The following is a 23,159-nucleotide window of genomic DNA, read 5'->3' on the forward strand; positions in this document are numbered from 1 at the left end:
CCAAAGGAGAAATATGACTTGGGACAAATAAATTCCATGTTTGCCAGAGCAGAATAATCTGCAAATGCAATCAGCCATTTGAGTGATTGATGGCCCTTGCTCTGCTCAAACTTTTTAGTCAAAATTGTGGGGGAAAAAATATTGCTGCTGAGGAGAAACTCAGATCTCTGAAGTGCAAAGGACACAGCCACAAAACCCAGCACAGCCCCAAGGGAACTAACAAGAGTACAGAGCAGCATTTGATGTTCCCGAGCCTGCTCCAAGCAGCCCAGCTCCCCAGACCGGGAATCCAATCACGGTAACAAAAGCAAACAAACCACGGTTTAAATAGAAGCAAAAACGTTGGAAGGGAAAAACCAATGAGAGCAAATGTTTACTCCGAAGATGGGATAGTTTAGAAATTATGGCTGGGAGCCAACTCTCCAATATTTTTAGTTTCAGAAGGTTTGCAAACCTTAGCTGCCAATGTGGCCCTGGCTCCTCTGCCCTTGGATCAGTGACCTGCTGCAGGTGCAGATCCAGACACCCCTGGGGAGGAGCAGGAGGAAAGGTTCAATGCCTCATTTTGGGGGACATTAGAGAATGGTTTGCAATTTATCAGCTAATTATGATTAGAGCAGAAAAGGTAAGGTAATTATCATGGTTATGGACACACAGTGAAGCTCAGGGGGGCATTAAGTAAAGGAAAAACAGACAGACCCCAAAATGCATTTTTAACATGGATTAATTAATACTGAGAACAAGTTCTTGCTAGCTGTAGTTAAAAACCCAACTTTGAGAGCTGCTTTAAGAAGATGAAGTTCTGGGATTGTGATAGGAAATCACGAGGACTTAAGGAATTCAAGAGGAAACCACAAGCCTTCCAGTGTCTACAGGGTCTCTGGGAGACCCAGAGAGAGACTGGGGACAAGGGACTGCAGGGACAGGACACAAGGAATGGCTTCCCACTGCCAGAGGGCAGGGGTAGATGGGATATTGGGAAGGAATTATTCCCTGGGAGGATGGGTAGGCCCTGGCACAGATTGCCCAGAAAAGCTGTAGCTACTCCATCTCTGGATGGTCTTTAAGGTCCCTACCATCCCAAATCATCCCAGGATTCTATCATTAAGACCTGGAAGCAGCAGAGGAGAGTGAGGAATTGGAAACTCAGGCACAGCTGAAGCAGCCAGTGCTGTCCTGTGAACACATCAAGGAGAGCTCAAGTACAGAGATAAGAGATAAAAATGAAGATGCTGCCTTGTGTTGTGACTGCCGTTTAAGGGAAGGACAACAATGTGATGGCCAAGCCCTCCCAGCGCCAGCCCTCCAGGGCAGCCAGCCCCGTGTCTCCCTGAGCACTGCTGAGGACAGCCCCACACACAGAAGAAACAAACCAGGTGTGAACTTATATTAATTTTATTCACATTTCCAGAGGAAAGCATCAGTGGAGTGCAAGGTTATGGCTAGTGTGGAAAAGCTCAAGTATTTGGTTTAAAACAGGCAGACATTTCTGAGGCTGAGCCGAGGCCCTGCTCTCTTCCTCTGCACGTGCTTCCAGTTCAAGTAACAGGAATCTCCAAAATAAGCTGGCTTATCACATCATGGGGGGGATGTCAAAAACTTTAAAGCTCTCTGTGGTATAAATCCCTAAGTAGGGCATAAAAGTAGCACGCAGGAAATCTTGTACAGCTGAACTGGCTTATCCCTGGGCCAAGTGTTGGGCTTTTCCTTCAGCGGCAGAGTTTTGCTGTCAGCGATGCCAAATGCTCCTGTCCAACTTTAATGTGATTCATTACCCAGAGCTGAAATTTGCTGCTACTGGATTACGGGGATGATTGTTGGTGATGGCACAGGAAAAATTTAACAGGACTTCCAGCCGAGGAGAAGAGAAAAAAAGAAAAATTCTGATTGCTTTGAATTTCAAAAACAACAAAAAGGGAACAAAAACACAGCCAGGAATTTTGGGAACTGGAAATTCCTAAATGCTCTGCTGGCCCATGGGAACTAGTCACAGCTCCGAGTTGCTTCCAAGGAATATTATCTGTATTGCTAAGAGACTCGTGGGTTCAGCTGGGGCAACAACTGGTTCTTGCTGACATCCAGCAGACTCAAAATCCTCCCAACCCCAGGTGGCATTAACCAGTTTCAGTTTTGCTCCCCACAGAGCCACAACTTTTGGATTTTTGCTTCAAAGTGCACGTTTCAAATTACACAAGGCAGGCATCAGATAACCAAAGGCCTCTGCAGAGCCCTGGCCATGCCACAGGCCTGGAGCAGGAACAGGCAGAGCAGAGTTTGGACTGGCAGCAGGAACAACTCACTGAGACACAGTGGAAAGCAGCATTCCCTGACACAAGCAGAATGGCAAAGTTATGGGGCTAAAAGATGAGATGGCTTAGTTTTTTGCTATATTGTAAATATCAGGGAGTTTTAAATGTGTCCAGGGAAGACACTGGAAGTCTTTTTGTCCTGTGAAGTTGCTGGATTTAATTGGAATACAGCTATATTTAGGAAAGGAGTGGGTAATAGATGTGTGCACATTCTTACTTGCTCTACAAAGACAATTATCAGATTACAAAAAAAGGCACAAGAAGCACATTCCTCCTTCTTTCATCCCTAAAAGGTTCCTCCTTCCCCCCTGCTGAAAGCACTGTGCTGGCTGTCACTGAACAACCTCCAAGTACACATTTTCTTCTTTGATCCAGCTGGCTCGGAAGCCCCAAGGATTAAAGATTTCTCTTCTGTTTGAATAATGTCACTGACTAGAATCTCATGGCTTGTTTAACTGATTCTCTTCATCCTCCATCTATATATAGTAAAAGAAATGGAATTAATATTATATTTTGGTTTATTGCTAGAGGCAATCTGCTGTCCCCCAAATCAGGCTCCCAAAGGAAGGAGGTGAAACAGAAAATCTGGCAGGACCTGCTTGTTTGAAACAAGAAAAAGGCAAAATTGCACTTGCCCCACCTGGCTGGGTGTCACAGAGGGGAGAAGTGGGGCAAGGAAGGGCTCAGGATTATTTAGCAAGTCAGTGGAGAGCCAGGAATAAAACAGCCCAGCTCTGCATCTTCTGTTCCAGTTGTCAAGAAACAATTTTGCTTTGCCCAGAAGGCGAGTTCTGTCAGAGGACAGGACATGCCACTTACAATTCAAGTCTTAATGCTGACACTGGATGTGCAGAGTGGGATAAAGGAATGTGACTCTTTGGTGAATATCCTGGTTATCATACTAAAAATGTATTTTAATAAACTAAATTCACCCCTTGCCTAGTCCTTAACACTGCAATAAATTTCTCCCCTGCAGCTGCCTGGCTGTCCAGCTATTAAATATCCCACCAAACCTGTGTCTTCTCTGTGAAGGCTTAAACTCCTAAAATTCTTATTAAAAATAAAAAATACATGGAAACAAACTGCTCTAAATATTATTTCAGGACTGAATTGCTTCAGTGGTGTGGATTCTATTTACAATTTTAAGGAACCTTCTGCTTCAGACAAGTCACAAGAACCTTCTCAGCAGCAGGGGGGTTGGACAAAGGATGTGGGTGACACAGGAAGGGGGAACAAGTGTGTTCCTTGTGTCACCACACAGACATGGACAGCGTGTTCACTCTGCTCCTGACAGCTCCTGGGAAGCCACGCTGGTGGCAGAGATGCCAAGGGAGTTTGAGGTGCCTGTGGATGGATGACATCACCATGCAGTGTCCTGAGACACCCACACAGCCCGGCAGAGGCTGAGGGCAGAACTGCCTTTGGCAGCTCCAGGTCACACCCCCAGTGCTCCCACGGGTTCCCACACACAGGATTCAGCCTGGCAGCTATGGATGAGGGGCTGCAATGGCTGCCTGAGCTGAGATGGTTCTAGAACAGCCCAACAGCCATCAGGGAGAGTGGCCAAAGGGAGAGCCATGAGCTGGTGCTGCCAGCAGCAAGTGGGAACATCACGCGGAGCCCAGCAGGAATCACCACATCTGCCAGGGCTTCCATGGGGAGAGGACAACTTGGGAAGTACCCGTGTGGAAACCCTCACCCAGGATGTTCATGGGCATGCTCCTTAAACTGGCTCTGCTGGAGCAGGAACCACCCGTGCTCCCAGCCAGGAGAGCACAGGCTGCACATGGCAGGAACACAGCCCCAGGCTCCACTTCTTCCCCCACACACAGCAGCTCTCTTTTGGGAAGTAACTGTTTCCTCATTTTGCTGTTTAAGTCCCGATTCCTCTCCAATCTCACATCCCTGTGTGCCCTGCCTGCTCCCCTCCCAGAGGCAGAGGAGCTGCTGCCCTGCTCTCCAGCTCTCTGGCAGGACACAGTGAAGCCCACCTCAAGGGACACAGGGCAAAGCACTTCACATTCATCAGTTTGGATGGTTCAAAAGAAAAGCCATTTGTTTCTTGGAAATCTGTTTACACACTCTCTGGCCACTGCTGGCTTTTCAACTCCCTATTCCTAGCATTTGGCTGACAGTGGAGAAGGCAAGAACAAACACACACCAATGCCCAAGTGCTCCTGATTGTGCCATTTTGCCAGATGTTCCTGGCACAGAAGGAGCTGCACAAAAGCACTGATGGGAGAATTACAGCTAAAATACATCTCTCTGTCTCCAGCAGCAGATGCCCTTATGGGATCTTTGCCTAACCAAAGCCCACCTGCACTGCCCTTGCCTCCTGACAGGGAATGACAGGAATGAGGACGTTTTGCTTGCTGGCAGAACCAATGCAAGTCATCCCTGATGGAAACCCTCTGCCCACGCTCCCTTCCTGCCAGGGTACAAGCAGCCCAGCAGCCAAGGGTATCACAACAACCAGAATCAGTATGAAAAACTGGAATTTAACAATCAGTCCTGAAAAGGTCAGCTCCTGAGTCACAGCAGTGAAGGATACGGGGGAATTGCTTGGAAGTGCATATTTTTCCTCTCTTATTACACAGAACACATTAATCTCGCTGGTGATCACTCAGTCTTTCAGGCACTATCACTGGACACAAAGCCACTTTTACTCAAAACTTTCTTCTTGCTCCTGCAGCTCCACCAGTGCTACCCTGGATTCCCCTTAGAACTGGAGGTTTCTTCTTGATCTCAAAAAGAGATTGATATATCAAAACCAAATTCAATTACAAAATATAATAATATCCTCTTCTTGGAAGTGAAGCTGCCTCATATTCCAGACTGTGGCAGGATTTTTATAACCTCAAACCATTTTTACTAAATTATACTTAAAATACATCAGAGTCCCAATCCACCTGTCCAGCGTGTTGTAATGCTCACAGCTGAAGATCAGCTGTCAATTCCTCCTGGATCTGCCAAAGGCCTCTTCTCAGTTGTCTTCTGCAGACTTGAACATGAGGATAGCATTGTAGATCTTCAGGGCAGGGCCCAGCTTGATGCTGAGTATTTTAACGATGTCGTTCTGCTTGAGGAGCAGGAAGGCCTCGCCATCAATCTGCTGGAGGTTGGAACACAAACAGGACAGGGATTAACCACCAAGGCACAGGCAGGATTTCCACTGCAGGATTTCCATCCAATCTGCAATTCTTGCCTAGTTCTGGCCCTACAACAAATGATGTCTCCTTTCCAAAGGGCACAGACCTCATCTCACAGTGCTTTCCCTAGAAATGGAGAACATCCATGTGTCCTGCCCATGGCAGAGGTAGAATGAGGTGAGTTTTTCAGGGCCTTTCTAACTCAAACCATTCCATGATTCCATATGCTATGATTCCATATGCTATATAGACTAAGGCATAGTGAAGATGCAATATGGCTGGAAAAACAGAGTCTCCTAATCCATCAACAAGGACATATATTTGATTAGATGCAAATTAAGCAAGTGATGAACATACTACCATGTGAAAATACAGGATGCTGTAGGTAGCAGTGAGTAAAATCATGACACACTGTTTCTGGAAAAGGTTAAAAATTCACTTGAGCAAGAACATCCACAGAGACAACACAGATATAATTAATATAAACCCCAAATGCTGCAGGGATGAAGCCAAAGATTAATGGACACAGACAAACAGTAAGTGTCTCCCTAAGTTATTCCATTAAAATCCATTTACAGAGACTGACAGCGTCTCCTCCTCTCACTTGATGCTCACCAGTGCAGCACACAGCACTGGACAGACAGCCCAGCCAGAGTAACAATTCTGCTATTTTTGTAGTCTTCCCAAATAGAATATTTTCGGATGTCAATGTCTGGTGCAAGAGGAAACACAGAGTAAACTCAGAGAACACATGATTAAAGCAAAGAGCTGGGAGCTAGAAGATTTGGTTTTCCCGCTTCTCACCACACAAGAGACCCTCAACAAGTTACTTAATCTGCTACTGAGAGTAACTGGGAAGTTAATTCCTGCACTGGGAATGACAGCAATGCTCCCAGACCACAGATGGCCACACCATGTCCTTGAATCTTATTTTCAAGCTGCCTCAAGTCTACACTGCTGCAATGAATGTGTTAAAAATAGCTTCAAACAAATAGGACTGTGCTGCTTAAATTAAATAACAGAGTCAAGAGGAGCAGAAAACTGCTGGAAAACAGTCCTACATTTCAAAATGGTTTTGTGTCCAATATTATTTATTCCTATGCTTCATTTTCATTGCACTTCCTTATACTTGCTTATTTTAAACAGTCCTGCCCTGAACTGGACCTAGAAGCAAGTCTGTGCTTTATTATTCATTCCTTTGTTCTATCTTATTTGGATGGGTTTTAGAATTCTGTGCACAATTTGTTCTCTTCACTCCTAATGTAAGCAGCAACTTATCCCCTTCCAGCCCCCCACCAAGGGAACTCTGCAAGGGATTTATTTGTCCTGGACATGAAGCACTTGGAGGCTGATCCTGGACAGTGTGGGGAAGCTCAGTTCTCCTGTCACTCACACCTGTATTCTGGCCAAAGACAAACTGCTAAAAGGGTTTTAATTTCATTTCAAACTGACAATGTGGTCTGAGCACAAACTGGAAAAACAACACAAGCCCCTCTAAATCGGGCATAGGGAACCACACTTTGAGGCTGCAGAAAATAAGGATTAGAACAGACTGGCTATGGCACTCTCAGAACCAGAGAGTATTCACTGTGTTCAGGAAGAAATAAAATATATGGAGAATGGTTGGATTTATTAGGAGATTTGCTGGTGTATCTCACCTCTGTATACACCTTCCCTAGAAATCCCTTTAACACAGCTACAGTGAAAGATGTGTTCATTTGAACAAATTTCACTATTCCCACTATATTCAGTTCACGAGTATTCTACTGTATTGTCACATAGTGGACAGTACTTTTTGCAAGCCTCTGTTTCTTTTGCTTCCTATTTTGTGTGAGCCTGCACAGTTTTTAAAACAAGGGAAAACAAAACACAGATACATAAATCCACAAAATGCACTGCAGCCTGATTCCCCCTGAAAGGGAGCCAGCTCTGGAGCAGACAGCGATTACAGACCTGCCCTTTCCAGTCACTGCCATGCAGGAGGAGTAGCTCCAGCCCTTCCCTGGAGCTCTTACAGTCACACAGGAGAGCTCTGAGGACAGAATCACGGGATGGTTTTGGTTGGAAGGAATCTTAAAGCTCATCTTGTTCCACCCCCTGCCATGGGCAAGGACACTTTCCACTATGCCAGGTGGCTCCAAGCCCTGTCCAACCTTGCCTTGGACACTTCCAGGATAGGGCAGCCACAGCTTCTCTGGGCACCCTGTGCCAGGGCCTCATAGGGAGGAACTTCTTCCTAATGCCCACCCTCCTTCAGGTTAAGGCCATTGCCCCTTGCTCTGTCACTCCTCATCTGAAGTTCCTCTCCAGCTCTCCTGGAGCCCTTTAGGCCCTGGAAGGGGCTCTGAGGTCTCCCTGGAGCCTTCTCTTCTCCAGGTGAGCACCTCCAGCTCTCCCAGCCTGGCTCCAGAGCAGAAGGGCTCCAGCCCCTGGAGCATCTCTGTGCTCTCCTCTGGATTCACTCCAGGAGCCCCACATGCTTCTGATGCTGGTGTTCACAGCTGAAGGGAGCTCTGCAGGTGGGGAATCACCTGAGCAGGACAGAGGGGAAGAATTCCACACCCACGAGCTTCCCACACCGTGAGATGAGTCCAGGACAAGGTGCATCTGTGCAAATTCATTGGGGGCTCCTAAAGAACTTCCAAGTGATACCTGTAATGTAAGTGGAAGCTGAAACGCCCAAGAGATCCCTGTCTGTGATCCACCTACAGAGCTGTGCCAAAAACCAGGACAGCCACACCCTGTGCCCATGGAGGTCTCCCAGAGGCCATGGTGAACATACCAGAAATGGGACCAGAGCCCAGCCCATGGCAGTATTGACAGGACACAACTCACACAGGACATGCTCTGACTTCCCTCTGACCTCTGCTTGTCGAATGAAAGGTTCCCCTCCTGCTCTCACCCCAGCCCACAGAGGAAGCCAACAATTCCTGGGAAACCCTGTGCCTGCCAGGCTCCCCAGGAGAAACAGGCACATATCCTCGTTAGAAGCAGCAGATGAGATCCTCACTAACCATTCCAACAGGGCATCTTTAGAGCAGTGCCAAACCCATGGCACAACGGTCCAAGACAGGATGTTAAGCATAAGCTCCATGATTGGAACTGCAGGGGAAATTTAAAGCAGCAGGATGCAATTAGCCATGGTGGAATTCAGCTCCATGCTGAGGCTGCCTCCTAAATGCCACTGCTCTGCAATGAAACGGCTGAGCAGGTCTGAGCTCTCTGCTGTAATTCCAGGGATCTGCAGCACAGGGCCTGGGCACACCCCACTTACCTCTTCCCTGAACACAGATGCATGCTCTTTGCAGCCAGGCAAACGCTGGATAAAGCTCACCACCTGGAAATGCATGTAAGAGAAAGGAAACAAAGACAATTAAAATGAGAAACCATGAAGAAAACCCCTTTTATTTCTGTATGATAATTCCCTATGCAAGAATTTTTAAAACTTTAATACTAAGAACTCTCACGTTAATGAAAGATGTAGACGGAAAACATTGCTGGGTTGTTGCTGCAACTCCTTTGCATTTTGGCTACCATCAATAACTGCCCCTATTATCATTTGACCATTTCTCTCCTTGTAAGAATCCAGTTTCTCCACTCCTCTAGAAGGTTCTCACAAAATCAACATTATTTTTCCAGATAAAAAGCTATATATGGCTTAGACTACTTTAAATTCACTCACAACTTCACTTTCTCTACATTACTGTTGGAAAGTAAAACTAACATGAATAAAGGATTTAGACAGTTTCCCAAGATGGCATGCCTGTAAGAGACAAGATAAACCAAATGAATGAGCACTGCTGGTTTACCAATATGCAAAGGCAGAAGAGCTGGAAAGGAAGAAGGAAGGCAGAAGAGAAAGAAAGGAGTTTTGGTTTCATTTAATCTGTGCTGGGTGCACAGGATCCAGGGAACCAAGCGGATTAATTTTACATTTCACATTAGGGAAAACCTTTCTAGGCAAGGAATCTGTTAACATTTGGAATAATCTCCCTGGAGTCATGCAAGCAGCCCTGGGGTTAGATTATATAACACCAAGGAGTGTGAGGAGTAGCCCTGTGTGCAGTCGAGGATGACTTAATGTGCATTGTCTTCTCCAGCTGCAGCTTCACTGGTTCATAGGAGATTTGTATATTGAGGCATAATCAGAACAAACATCTCCTGTTAATTGGGTGCTCCCTGGCAGGAGCAGCTCTGCTTCATGAGGCATAACCATGTGAGTTGTTGCAGATGTGACATTTCTTCCCTGTACACAAACAAGCAGTTGGGAGGGGTCACTGTCAAACTCAGGCTCCCTTCAACTCAAATTGTCAAAGTCTCCCCTAAATCACATCTCTGTAGCTCCAGACCATCCTACCCCTAGACTTGGAGTCATTCCCTCCCCGCCAGTTCCAACCAGACAGGAACGGGGCTCTCAGAGTGCCCTCCAGGTTTGCTCTGCCCTGGCAGGAGCAGCTCTGACTCCTGTGGTTTCTGTTATGTAACCTGAAAGCAGAGCATCCCTCTCCTTCGACCTCCTCTTCCACTCCATCTTAAAGGCAACCCCTAAAATCCACTTCTCTGACGGATGGTGACTCCAAATTTTCTTCTGTAGAAGTGTAAATTCCTATTAATAACCAATAACAAAACACTACTTTCCTTTGAGTCCCCCTGTCTGCTAATAATTAAAACACAAATGAAAATTGTTCTGCCAGGTCTGGCTCCTTTGAGAATTTACAAGACAGTTGAACCCTTGGGGCAAAAGCTGAGTGCTCTTCAGTGTCTGTGGCACTGAGAGGTTGGCAGACATCTCCAGGGAATGACCTGGGCTTGGCTTGTTCCTGTATCCTTCCCTGCACAACTGCTGCTGGCTATTGTCACTGACACGGAGTGACAGACCTTTGATCTGCCCCAAAGTCCTTTGCAGGGACACTGCAAGCTCCCTGCACCACTGGAGAGGCCTCTCGAGCAAACAGCAGCCCTGGGGTTTATCAGGAATGGAGAACAGAGAGGGAAGAAAGATGCAACAGGAGAAAACGGGAGAGAAGGTCCCCTGGACATGAGACAGACCCCACTGAGCCACGGGGACCTGCCTGGCTGTCACTGCTGGGGAGGAGAGCTCCCAAACCAAGACAGGGCAGTTGAGGGACGAGGGAGGCTTGGGAGCACAAGAACAAACACCACAAGAATCCTACACAACCACACAATACTGGCAGGGAAGCCTTGAACCCTGAGAAAGGTTGTGACTGGGAGGGCTCAAAGTGAGGGTGGGACAGGTGTTGGACAGGTTGGGAACATCTCAGTGGGATCAGAGCTTTTCTATAAGGAGGTAAAAGTCTGCTGGCCCTTCCTGCTGTAACCATCCATAGCTCAGAACTGCCTGCTGGAAACTCTTACACTCCCAAAGCACACTGGTGAAGGGAAAGGGCTTGAAAAAGAGCTTTGTGCAATTCTGAGAACACACTGGAAACTGGACACAACCCTTCTGGAAGGTGCTGATGTGACAGACACACTGAGATCAGCACACGATTGATGGCCCGCAGTGATGAGGCAGCCCCATCAACAACCCTTCAACAGCTACTGCAGGACCGGCCCCCTCTGAGGTCAGAGAGAGGAACTGGGTTAACTGGGATTTAGAAATCTACTTACACTTGGCAAAAGGACAGTCCCCTCCGCCCAGGCACTGGCATTTGAAGCAGGATTAACTAATGAACAATACAACTCTAGCACATCTTAATGTTCTTCTATGAGTCAACAGTATGTGCTCGGAAAACATGAAAGGAAGCTTTCAATAAATACCAAAGCTGCATTAAAGTAACTTCTCTTAGTGAGTGCTCAGAGTTACCACGACTTTCTTAGCTTGAGGGCCCCTAAGTACTGCTACTGCTGCTGCTCTGCCATTTCAGCTGCTCTCAACCAGCAGAAAATTAAAGCAACTGTTTTTTTTCCTTAATGTGGGTTTTATAAAATAAAAACAGTTATTCAGCCTGAAACCAAAGGAGAATTTTACACCCCCATCACTCCTGTTTCAGATCAGCACAGGACTCCTTTAGGACTCCTTTGTGCAGCAGAGTTCAAAGCACAACCCAACGCAAATGTTTGCCCTGCAGGAAGATGTTGGGAGCCCAAATGCTGACAGACCAAATGTACTTTGGACTCCCTAAAACCCAGCAAGTCCTGCTGCTTTCAACTCCCAGATCTGTGGCTACATTGCACTGCACATGTTGATCCTGCAAGTGCTCAGAGAGAACCCAACTCTGGGAATTTTTGATGAAGATAATTTTAAAAACCAGACGCAGTTTACTGAAATTCAAGATAAAACCTGTAATGACTTCAGCCAGTACACTGTGGTGCTGCAACTGAGCTTTTTTCATGTGCCATTCACACTGCTACTGGCAACCAAAAATTCCCCAGTTGTTTCAGGGTGCAGCAGAGTTCAGTTTAATCTGGGTTTGAATCACTATATCCAGTGCCCTGCATCCATGTCTGTGGTCCCTGCTCACACTCATATGTTATCAAACTAATATCCCAGTTAAATCTACCCAGCAGTTGCTTTAAAGGTCAACTGCAAAGGACAAATTTTATTTGGCTTGGATCCTGACACTGTACTCCCATGAAGCAGCCTCATGTTTTATCCAAAAGAAAGAGATTTTGATTATCATGTCAGAGGATTATCTGCTTCTGACTTTATTGATTTGATAAAAGGCCTTTTGGACAAATCATTGGAAGCTATCTCAAAAGGACAGGAACAGTAAATCTTTCAGAGATTTTTTTTTTCCTCCTTGGTATGAATTTAATTCTAAGATATTTTTATTAAAAAGAACAAAAAACCACAACCAAAACCCAACGCTACTACCAAACCACAACAACTAAACACAAAAAAGGACCAGGTTTTAAAACATCAGCACTAATTTCTCTGTCCCTTGTCAAACTGCTGTGGTTCCCATCTCCCACATCACTGCAAATCCCACCAGACTCCTACCACTCCTCCAGCATGAAGAACGAAGTCAAGACAGGATTTATCCAATGTTAAGAGGCACTTAGGGAAAATGCACTTTCTAAAAGTCTCTGAAGATTCTCTCTGCATCATGAGCAGCAGTACCTTTTTCCTGCTTTGCAGATTCCCTGCATCCTTGCAAGCACAACTCTACAGCACATTTCTCTGGAATTAAATGTCCTGCAATTAAGCACCAGGATCCAAATTATAACCACTTCCCAAGCGCAGAGAGAAATATTATTTATGCCCAAGGCATCGAGGCAAAAACCAACTACTCAGCACACAAAACACTCTGGCTTTTTCACACACCACCTAATTACAGGAGACATCTCAAGAGCTGCAGAGACACATCTCCAGCTGCACAGCTACCTCTGCCAGAAATCAGGTCAGGCTGTGGGCAGTTTTGTTCCTAGGGAATCAGGCAGGGAGATGCAGCAGGAGTGGGCATGCACAGTGCAGCTTGGAATTCTCTGCACTGTAAAAGTGAATCAGCAGCAAAGTCACAGGAGAGGGGGAGGGAGATCAGAGAAAGGGAACTGCTGTCAGAATAATGCTTCAGGCCTGAGGACTGAGAAATCAAAGGGTAAATAAACAGAGGGAGGGAGGGAATCCTGTTAAGGGCAATAAGCTGTGGATACCAGAGGGTTAACAGGAGTCCTTCCCCTCCCTGATAAAGGTCTTGGGTCTAACTTCCAGCTGAGTCAGCTGTGGCACACACACAGCAAACAGAAGAGCACTGCCTAGGAGAGCAAAGGAAATAAAGATGTCTCCCAGTAAGCACTCCAGAGGAAGAGTGCTCTGGCATTCCTGCATCCCGGGAGAGCAGAACAGGGAACAGGTAACTCACCTCCTCCACAGTCCATTTGGCAACTTGTTTGGCTGTCAGGCCCGAGACCTCCGGCAAGAGCCTGCAGTGCTGCTCCCAGAAGAGATGGAGGCGGTGGGTCGGGTTAGAGGCCAGGGAAGGCATGAAGATAGACTGGTGGAGGGCCTGCTGGAGATCCAAATCAGTGCCTGAAAAAGGAAACAAGATAAGTCAGAGCCAGGCTTCAAGTAGGAGCAACTACAACAAAGCAGGAAGAAGGGTCACAGCCTGGAGGGGAAAGCAAGGCAGGGTGGGTGAGCCAGGAACGGCTACTGTGTGGCACACGGAGCTCTCAGGACGTTCTCCCCCTCCCAAGCAGGAGAAAGGGGGGAAAAAAAAGACAAAATTGCCAGGCGGGAGGCTTTATCGTTAGCTTCTTCCCTGGAAAATGATGTCATGCTGCTAACAGACAAGATGTTTGCAGCGTTTTATTGACAAGGTGGAGAAATTCTGGTAACAGCATCCTCGGCTGGGAACTGATGGCACCGTTCCAGCCCCAGCTGTAGCCAGAGCTCTGTGATGCCAGCATGGCCTGGGCTCACTCCCCAGGAAACTCCCAGGCCAGGAGCGCTCAAGGTACCTCCAGACATCAACTCCCTCCTCATGTGTCAAGTGAAGCTCTGAAAACCAAGGCAAAAAAAGGAGGAAGGAATCACCCCTCCCTAATGAGATCACTGGAGCAGTGCAGAGTCACGGTCCTACAGGGACGTGCTGGTTATACAACAGGAAGCCAGGCAGAGGATGGGAGCAGGCTGGGAAGCACTCCTCTGATTTACAGCGGCACGGGGGGCTACCCCCGACCCCCCCTGCCGCAGGCTGCCCAGCGCCATCCCGTGGCACCCCCGAGCATCCCCACTGTATCCCAGCCCTCGGGAAGGCTCTGTGTGCCTGGAGCAGCCGCTGCCCTGCTGCCCCTGCTGCCTCTGCTGCCCCTGCTGCTCTGCTGCCTCGCTGCCTCTGCTGCCCTGCTGCTCCTGCTGCACTTCTGCTCTGCTGCCCTGTTGCCCCTGCTGCACTGCTGCTCTGCTGCCCCTGCTGAACTGCTGCCCCTGATGCTCTGCTGCCCCTGCTGCACTGCTGCCGCTGCTGCTCTGCTGCTCCTGCTGCACTGCTGCTCTGCTGCCCTGCTGCCCCTGCTGAGTGGCTCTCACTGGACTTGGGTGTAAGATGCAGGGGGTAAGCAGTCACTATGTGGAATGCACAAAGGAAAGCGGCAGAAATACAAAAAAAGCAGATTCCCAGGGTCTGCCAGCTGCCCCCTACCTGAAGGGGAAGCAGCTCTGGAGATAAAGCCTCTCCTAGTGAACTCCCCTGGCCCCAGAGCCCACTCAGCTCATCTCATCTCCACATCCCTAATGGTCATTAGACAGCATCAAATAACATTAAATTTCTAATAATGAAACCAAGGGAGGATAAATAAAGCCTGAGTAAGAACTGCTCAGTTCAGGAGCTCCTGGCAGAGAGAGGGCACAGGACCTACTCCTGAAAGGGCTGTCACCCCACCCTTCCCTGCTGCAGTGGTGGGGACAGACAGCACCTGGTCTTGTCCCCACCTCCTGCTCCAGGAGGTCCCACTCATGCCCAAGGTCTCCCCCACTGCCACATTCCTGCTGGGTGGGCATTGCTTCCATCTCAGACCAATTCCTTTTCTCCACTAAGCACAAATCCTTGGACTAAGCACCCAAACCATGACCTAGACAAGTGACTTTCCCTCTGATGAAGAAGCAGTGATCTCATAGTTTAAACACAGCTGGGAGAAAAGCTCTGGGTAATTGTGAAATTACAGGTCATTGGATGATTGCATTTCCCTCCCCTGATTTCCATCACTCTCTGGAAGGTGAATGTGAAGGGAGAGTGGGCAGCTTTCCCTGCCAGCTGCAACTGCAGCTTGGAGCTAGCAGACCCCTCAGCTCTGACTGTAGAACTCAGCACTAGGTAAAAATGAGTATTAAAAAAAAAACCAAACCAACAACATCCAGGCACCTGTCCCAGTTTGTGCCTGCTTAGCTATTTTTGATTGGAGACTTATTACCATCTTAAATCCTCCTAAAAGCCTGGTCAGCTCTGTTCTCTGAAATGGCTTTTTATAGTAAATCTGAAAGTTAAGCATATGGTTTGCTAAAGTGATAGCAGAAAGCTGCTCTGAAAACTTAACCTGTCACATACCAGGAAAAAAAACACACTGTTTTTCCATTTAGCTTTTAGTTTTCCTTTTAATCCTTCAGAGACTTTAAAAAGTCCTCCAATGATTCAGAATATGCTTCTGAATAACCATGAGGGTTGAAAAAAAGGGGTTGATGGAACATAAACTATCTGCTAGGTTTTGAGCAAGTCTCCCTTGAGCCCTGTGCTGACTCTGTCACAGCCTGACACAGGCCACAGAGTGTTTAGGAACACAGAGGAGCTTGTCACTACAGAGGAGCTGGCAGTGGCACACAAACCAGTGCACCCTTGTCTCCACAGTTAATAAATACAAGGCTCCACTCTACAAAGTATTGAACCTTTCACTTCTAAGTAATTTTACCCTTTCTCCTAATTTTAAAGGAATTGCCAACATCTCCAGCATGTGCTTTCTCTTGACTGTGGAATCAAAGACAAAAAAATCTGTGATTTCTGAATGATCCTCGTGACTGCGGGGATATTGCAGAGATAGGCACACACACAGAAAGAAGGAATAAAACTTAACCAACCTTTCCCATTGCTTTCCTGTTTCACTAGCTGAAACTTGATATAGGCATGTGAGCACCCGAGCCTGAAAGCAACAATTACAAAACATTTCAGAAGATACAGAAATGAATGTAATTTCTTCTCCACACAAAGACAGATGAGATTTATAGAAACTAAAAACTTCTTTCTCTTAAAATAAGCAATAGCTCCATCCCTGACATCTCTCAGAGCTCAGGGCTGTTTTATTAAATTCATGGCCAGAACTCAGATCTGAGTTTACTGCAGAAAAGAGAGGGCCCAAAACAACAGGAGGAAGGGAGGAGATTTACCATGTCATTCTAAAACACTCTGCTGCCAAACTTAATCAAATTGGGCTGCTTGTTATTTACATCTTTGTTTCAGATACAGCAGCAGCATCAGGAAACACAACTGTTAATGCATGAAACAAAAGTCTTGTTTACGTTTTTGGTGTGGCTTTGATGCTTGCAGAGGAATCCTCCTCTCCCCAGCCTCTCTCCCGACTGTCTTCCGATTGCTCTGATGGAGTGTGGATGCTGCTTTGACACCACTTTTCACTGTCTGGTGCAGATTTTCTGGAAAGACAGATAAATTACAGTAGCTGAGCTGACATCCTCTGTTCCCTTTTCCCACAGGAGAGCAAAGCTGGCTGCTCCTGGCAAGTGAGAGCAACAACCACCACCTTGTGGCAGAACTCTCCTCTTCCCTCCATAAGTACAAAGTGCTCTGTTCCTTTTCTGCAAGGATTGAGAGAGTTTAAGTGAAATAAATCAGCCTCTGTGGACTCAGGCTCTGATCCCAGCAGCTACAGGAAACCACTGTTATGGTGAGAGCAAGAGATTTAAGATTTCTGAATCTTGATACCTCTGGATAACATCCAAGAGTTTCCATGACTAAGTTTGATGCATAAACTGAGCTACAGAGTTGGCCAAGGGAGGACAAAAAGCAGGATGATACCAGACTTACAGGCTGAATTCGGACCTCCCACTATCAGGAAATTAAATACTTAGAAGAAAAGAAATATATTACAATTCTAAAATGCCACTTATTCTGTGAGAATTCAAAATCTCCCAAGAGCTTTATGGTAAAAGTGCCATTGAAATGCAATCAATTTTAGTGTGGAAATTAGGGAATGAAGATGCCTGCATAGTTGCAGCATGGGAGGAAGCAATTTGGCCATGAAGGCTAGGGAGGAGAAAGAAGCATTCATTCCTTTTTTCTGGACAAATAGATCTTGAAAATGTGGTAAATCTAAACAAACAGATGAACTTTAAAACATAGAAAAGCCTTCACATACAATAAAAAAAATTGAAGTATTGCTGGAGTTTGCCCTAGTGAGACTGGATTTGTGAAGACTAAAAATGATCTTAAAAAATCCTTCACATGCTGGTCTGTCCCATGACAGGTTTAACCGACTCCTGCACTCCAAGAACCAAGGCACAGTTCCCATCAATACTGCTCAGCTGCAAGATTTTCTTGTGAGAAAACAAAGTATCTGAGAGTGCTCAGCTTGTTTGCTGCTAAATGATACACACACAGTGCTCAGCCGACGCAGGATGGATGACAGGTACTGTTTAATAGTGCAAAATAGCCTTGGCTTGACAGTTTTAGGACAGGAAACAAAGGACAAGAACATATTTCAAATTGAAACAGCGAGGAAAATTTTATGGAAACAGAATGCAATTTCAGAGCACCAGGATTAAAGAATCAAGAAACTTATTAAGGCATATGAGGGTATAGAAGTGCACTGCTCTGTGTTAAGAGTGACTGGGGCATACGTCAATATTACAGACAGATGAACTCAGTGCTCCACTGTGCTGCTGCCAATTCCAGTGTTTTTCATCCTTGCAAATGGTTTTGCTCCCCAGTACCTGGCCAAGAGTAAAATCCAGCTCACCTGGGCTGTGAAGAGTCACCCTGAGAAGACTCCCCTGCTCCCAGCAATGGGCCAGGGCTCTCCAGCCTCCTGCCTTTCTGCATGATGTTCCCAGGGGACGGTCTCTCCCCACTCAGCCGGTCCTGTAAGAGGTTTTCTCTGCTGAGGTTCACATCAGAGTATGGACAGCCAACTAAGCTGTGATGGAGAAACAAAAAAGAGAGAAGACAATGAAAGCTTTACAGTTATACAGTCTTCCCTACCTCAGGAAGAGAAATCCATCACAAACCCAGAAAAAGTGAGGCCACAAACACTCAGGAGGTGCTGTTACCCAGTTCTAAGTGTGAGAAAGCAGGGGACTATATGGCAGAATTAACCCAGAGTCATGTTGTTAAAGAGCCACCGCAGAGGACAAGAAGAGCTCATCCTCTCTAACTTGCTTATCGGAACAACATTTCATGAATCAACAGAGTTCTGCAACTTTCAGTCTGAAAAATTCAAAGCCCTTTGCTACATTATAATCTACCAGGTCTTCTGACCTCCCACCTGAGATTGTTTTCTTGCTCTTAAAATAATTTACTTGAGAAAAAGCTTCCTCTTCCAAGAGCACACAAGAAATCAAAAGGCAGAGAACAAAACACGAGCAACCTCTCCTCACTTACACTTTAACATCCTACCCATGCCCTCTCCTCTTTAACTGTCTCCTTGCATGATGTTTTGGGTATATCATTTCACAAATATAATTCCTTCAGTACTGCTGGAATGTAGAAACTGGAGCGAATGAATCTGTTTGCATTGCATCTATCACGATTATAGTGGTATAAACAAAATTTATGATCAAACAGCCTGCTTAGACACAAGAGGGAGCTGTGATTGCAGTTATAGCTATCTCCAGAATAACTACCCTGAGATCATTTCAGTGCAGTGCAGTTGCTTGGTGCTGTATCATTATTATTATTGTTGTTGTTGTTGCCATTAACAGCACTCATCCACATACGTGTAATGTGTTCCGTATCGGGGGCCCCGGACGTGCCCGATCCCCTGGCAGCCCGGAGTAGGACACGCCTGTCCCACTGCTCCCTCTGGATCTTCAGCACCTGAGAGTAGTAAAAAAAGGAAGATAAACAGATTTGCACATGAGGAGCAGATTGCACTTAGGAAATTATCCCACATAACAACAGCGTGTGCTGTATTTACCTAGAGGGACTTGCAGAGCGTGTCCAGTTTTGTCACACCAGCCTACAGGATGGATGTCAGGGCTGTCTGCATCCACCCAGAAATCGTAGTGATGGTCCCAGCCATCAAAATGTATCTGAAAGAAGCAGAAGTCTCAGAGAAAGACACAGTTCAGGGCATGACTCAGGTCTTATGTTAACTTCCCCTCTTGTTTCACTTTGCTCAGCTTGGGGCTGATTAATTCTACCTTTCAGATTAATTTTTCAGTCAGGCAAAATCATCTCTGTGTTCAGTCTAACTCTTTGTTTTCCTGCATCTGTGTTTCACAGGTTCTGGGGACACAGTCTGTCACCGCACAGCCCGTGGGATGCTCTAACATGCAAAGTCCAAAGCTATGCACACACAAATGCTTACTTGTTTTGTTTTCTGTGGATCCCAAAGCACCATAAAAGCCAACAAGCTTGGTGAGTTTTGCAGTGAAAGCTGCAATTTGCTGCTGGATGAAGAGACTGGCAGTAGCTCAGATCCAGGTCAGGTTAACAGAGACTGAGGATCACTGGAGTTTAAAGGCTACTGGGTTGTTCATGCAGGAAAGTTTCAATGTATGAATTGAGTATCATGCCACTAGAGACTGGCAAAGCTTGGCTTTTGTTCACAGCAATGAGACTCAGAATCAACCAGATAATGGGGAGTGAACTCCACTCCTGCCCATGCAATCATCCTTTGGGAAGGAGATCTGTGGCCATGGAGTCTCCATCAGTGCAGCCTCCACTTTAGCTGCCTCATACTTAGTTTCTCAGAGCCCAAAGCACAACAGATTATTTGGGGAATATATGTGCAGGAAAAGACTAGGTTAAAATGCATTTATGTGACAAATTTGTACTGGAAAATGACGCTGCTTCCCACATGTACCAGGGTTTAAATTGCTTTGGGTTTTCCTTTCCTGGTAGGAAAAAACCACAGTCAGGCAGCTTCTTTAGCAGAACACTCCTGCTGCCATCAGTCACGGAGACCACAGGGAATATGCCAAGAGATGGGACATCACGCTGTCAAGTGTTAGTTCAAAACAGTTACGTTAGAACAGTAACCAACACCAGGCCAATTCCATCAGATTTCAGCAAAACAAAGCAACAGGAACCATTTCCAGCTGGGCAGGCCTGGATGCAACAGCTGCCAGGCTGTTGTTTGCTGCTCCTTGTTCCCAAGCATTGTTTTCCCTGCGCTGCTCATCCCAGGGCTCTCAGCACAGGCTCTGCACTTGGGAGCAAGGTCATACCTTAACGCGATGGTTGTCTTTGTCAATGATTGTTGCCACTCTTATCAAGATGGGATTTCGCCTGTCCACAGCCTCTAACTTCGTATTAACCTGGAATCCGTGAGGAGGACGCTGGAAGAGAGGATTGTAAGTAGAATGCTAAAAAGCCATGGAGTTCAGAGCTAGCACCTGCTCTGAATGAAATGTGCTCCAGTTTCCATCCATCCCTAGCTGCCTTTGGAGTTTTGGGCTATCTCACATGGCAGACTGTTCAGAGGCTAAAATCAGAGTTTCCAAGAGGTTAAAGTCACTGTTTCCAAGAGGACTTAGTTGAGTGTTTGTCAGCAGCCCCAAACTGCTGGAGAAGCAGCCTGAGGTGGCTCAGCACAGAGGAGCTTTTCCAGCCAGAACAAGAGACCCTTCCCTCACAGACAAAAGGCCAGGGACCACCACAAGCGGCTCCACTGACACAGCCTCCCCAGCCTGACAGCACACTGCCACACGGGAGGGACATGGTCTTTTCTAGAAAAGGAGACCAAGAGGGGAGAGATCCCAACAGTCCATATGAATATCTCCAGGGCAAGCGTCAGAGGATGGTGCCAAACTCTCCAGGAGGGCCCAGTGACAGGAAAAGGAGCAATGGCCCTGAAATAAAACACTAAAACCTCAAGATGAGGAAGAACTTTCCAGGAGGGTAGCAGAGCACTGGAAAAGCTGGCCAGGGAGGGTGTGGAGTCTCCCTCTCTGGTGACATTCCAAACCCACGTGGATGCAGAATTCCAAACCCACCTGTATCACCTGCTCCAGGTGACTCTGCCATGGCAGGGGGGTTGGAATGGATGATCTCCAGCCTCTCTTCCAACCTGACTATTCTGTGATGTCACACCAGCAAGGACAACAGCCAGTTCCCCACTTTTCACATCTGAACATGCCATTGGGTGAAGCCTCTCTTCACTACCCTACATCCACCCTGGCATCAGTTACAGCTCCTGGCTGTCAGAGTTACCCTCATTACACAGATTACTCCTTATGACAATACCTGTGCTGCTCATGAACAGCTGCTGGGAGCTGCTGTGCTGGGGCTCACAGCAGCTCTGGCCCCAGAGCCTCCCCTGCAGAGGTTCACTCACCCTTTTCCTCAAACCCTGAAGATTTTGGGGAAACTCCAGAATGTCCTTTGACCTGATGTGTGCCCTTTTCAGCACACTGTGTAACCTCTAAGCAACAGTTTTTACCAATTTTTCCATTTATCTGACTACAAATTCCTCCTCTGACCTCCTCAGCAGGGGGTTATGGATGGTCATTCAAAACATGTCCCTCTTCACTTCTGCACACAGAGGTGAGGGTTTTAGCAAGAAATTATAAATTGTCTATTTGAACATGACCAGGTTAATGAAATTATTAAAATCACTCTTCCCTCCCAGTCTTCCTTACCCTTGTTATTGCCAGTGGCTGGGGGCAGGAAGGAGATGCACTCTTGAGCTAAGGGGTTTAACTCCACACCTGAAGTTCCTCTTTGGCCATTTCACCTGGACACAGACATCTATCAATGGGCTGTCAGACACTGGACACACCACAAAACAGACAATCTAAACTGCTTTTATTTTCAAGAACACCTTATTGAACCAGCCAACCTTGTCTGTCCTCCCTGAAGAAGGAGCTGAGTGCTCAAGGTTCAAACCCTGCCCAGAAGAGGAGCCAGACTCTTTGCTTAAGCCTTGCTGCTCTTTTGGCAATAGCTTATGAATGTTTTGGAATTGCCAGCCCAAGAGGATGGGTTGAAATAACAATGCTTACATTGGAGCTGTCTCCTGAGTTTTTGGGTAGAGAGGGCAGAAATCCAGAACCAGGACCTGCTATTTGTGCTGATGACCCATGTCTCCAGACTACATAAGACAGCTCTTTAAAATTGTTAAAAGCTAATTCAGTGAGAAATGCCTGTTCTGGCTCTCAACCCGCATTTTTATATACTGATTTCCTGTAATTGCTAGCTGAAATAATAATAATTATTTTTAAAAAATCAATACTTTGCCATTTATTTGCACTTCAGTCCAACCAAGCCAAAAAAAAAAAAAGAGGTTTGATCTTGAAAGAGTCCTATTAACTGCTGATATATCAAATACCTTTTCTTTTCTGTCTCATTTTTGAAACACAGTTTTAGATGCTAATTTGCACTCTGGAGTTTCATGAGGGCCAGAATTGGTCTTTCTACTCTTCTCTCAAAGCCTGATACCTGAAGGAGCAGAACAATGGCTGCAGAAATATCTGGAAAACAGGAAAGAAGGCAGACAAGGCAGCTCCATCCCCCTCGTGAAGACACTTCACTTTGGAAGACCACAAAGAAGGGAGTTCTCAGTACTGAACAGGCTCCCTGTCCTGAGCAAAGCCCTCTTATGTTCAGGTGACATCTCTCACCACACTTTATACCCTGAAAATCCGAGGGAAGAAGCCACAATGGCAAATCTTATAGAGGACTTGGGCTGGGAGTTTTAATTTCACATTTTCGAGCTCTATTGTGATTTCAAAAGAGCTTAGTCCACCCTTGGGGCAACAGCTGTGTCCCACTGACAGGCTCCACCCCTCATCCTGCCTGGCCCTGGCTCCAAGGTGCTTCCCAGCTACGGGAAACCTCAGTCCCAGGGATGTTTTGGATGTGCTGCAGATAACTCCAGTTAAAGCCCTACAGTTCTCTGAAGAGGCAAAAATTTCTTCCACCTCCCTGACACCACTTTGCAGCCTGCACCAACCTCATGTGGACACCCGCTGAAGTCTGGCAATTATCAAATCTGTCTGGCCACATTTTTGCCAGTCTTACCTGAGGCCTCCCTGATTGCTTTTCCTCCTCAGTCCCAAAGACCTTTCCAGAAA

General features: G+C 46.5%; 1 protein-coding gene across 10 annotated transcripts in view; it reads right to left on the minus strand.

The window, feature by feature from the left end:
* Nucleotides 1-1,379: 1,379 nt before the first annotated feature.
* LOC135285643 (lethal(3)malignant brain tumor-like protein 3) overlaps nt 1,380-23,159 on the minus strand; it is a 42,074-nt gene continuing 20,294 nt past the window's right edge. For 9 of the 10 annotated variants that reach the window (XM_064398116.1, XM_064398114.1, XM_064398119.1 and 6 more), the window contains 9 exons: nt 20,313-20,423; nt 19,058-19,172; nt 18,858-18,957; nt 17,882-18,058; nt 16,428-16,559; nt 15,990-16,051; nt 13,282-13,448; nt 8,733-8,795; nt 1,380-5,421 (listed from right to left, as the gene is read on the minus strand). In XM_064398116.1, coding sequence (XP_064254186.1) covers nt 5,293-5,421; nt 8,733-8,795; nt 13,282-13,448; nt 15,990-16,051; nt 16,428-16,559; nt 17,882-18,058; nt 18,858-18,957; nt 19,058-19,172; nt 20,313-20,423 — 1,056 coding nt within the window. In that variant the 3' untranslated portion in view covers nt 1,380-5,292. The remainder of the gene's footprint in view (nt 5,422-8,732; nt 8,796-13,281; nt 13,449-15,989; nt 16,052-16,427; nt 16,560-17,881; nt 18,059-18,857; nt 18,958-19,057; nt 19,173-20,312; nt 20,424-23,159) is intronic. The other variant, XM_064398113.1, reaches the window with a different exon arrangement.

The sequence above is a fragment of the Passer domesticus genome, chromosome 24, assembly GCF_036417665.1.
Source record: "Passer domesticus isolate bPasDom1 chromosome 24, bPasDom1.hap1, whole genome shotgun sequence".
Taxonomy (NCBI): Eukaryota; Metazoa; Chordata; class Aves; order Passeriformes; family Passeridae; genus Passer; species Passer domesticus.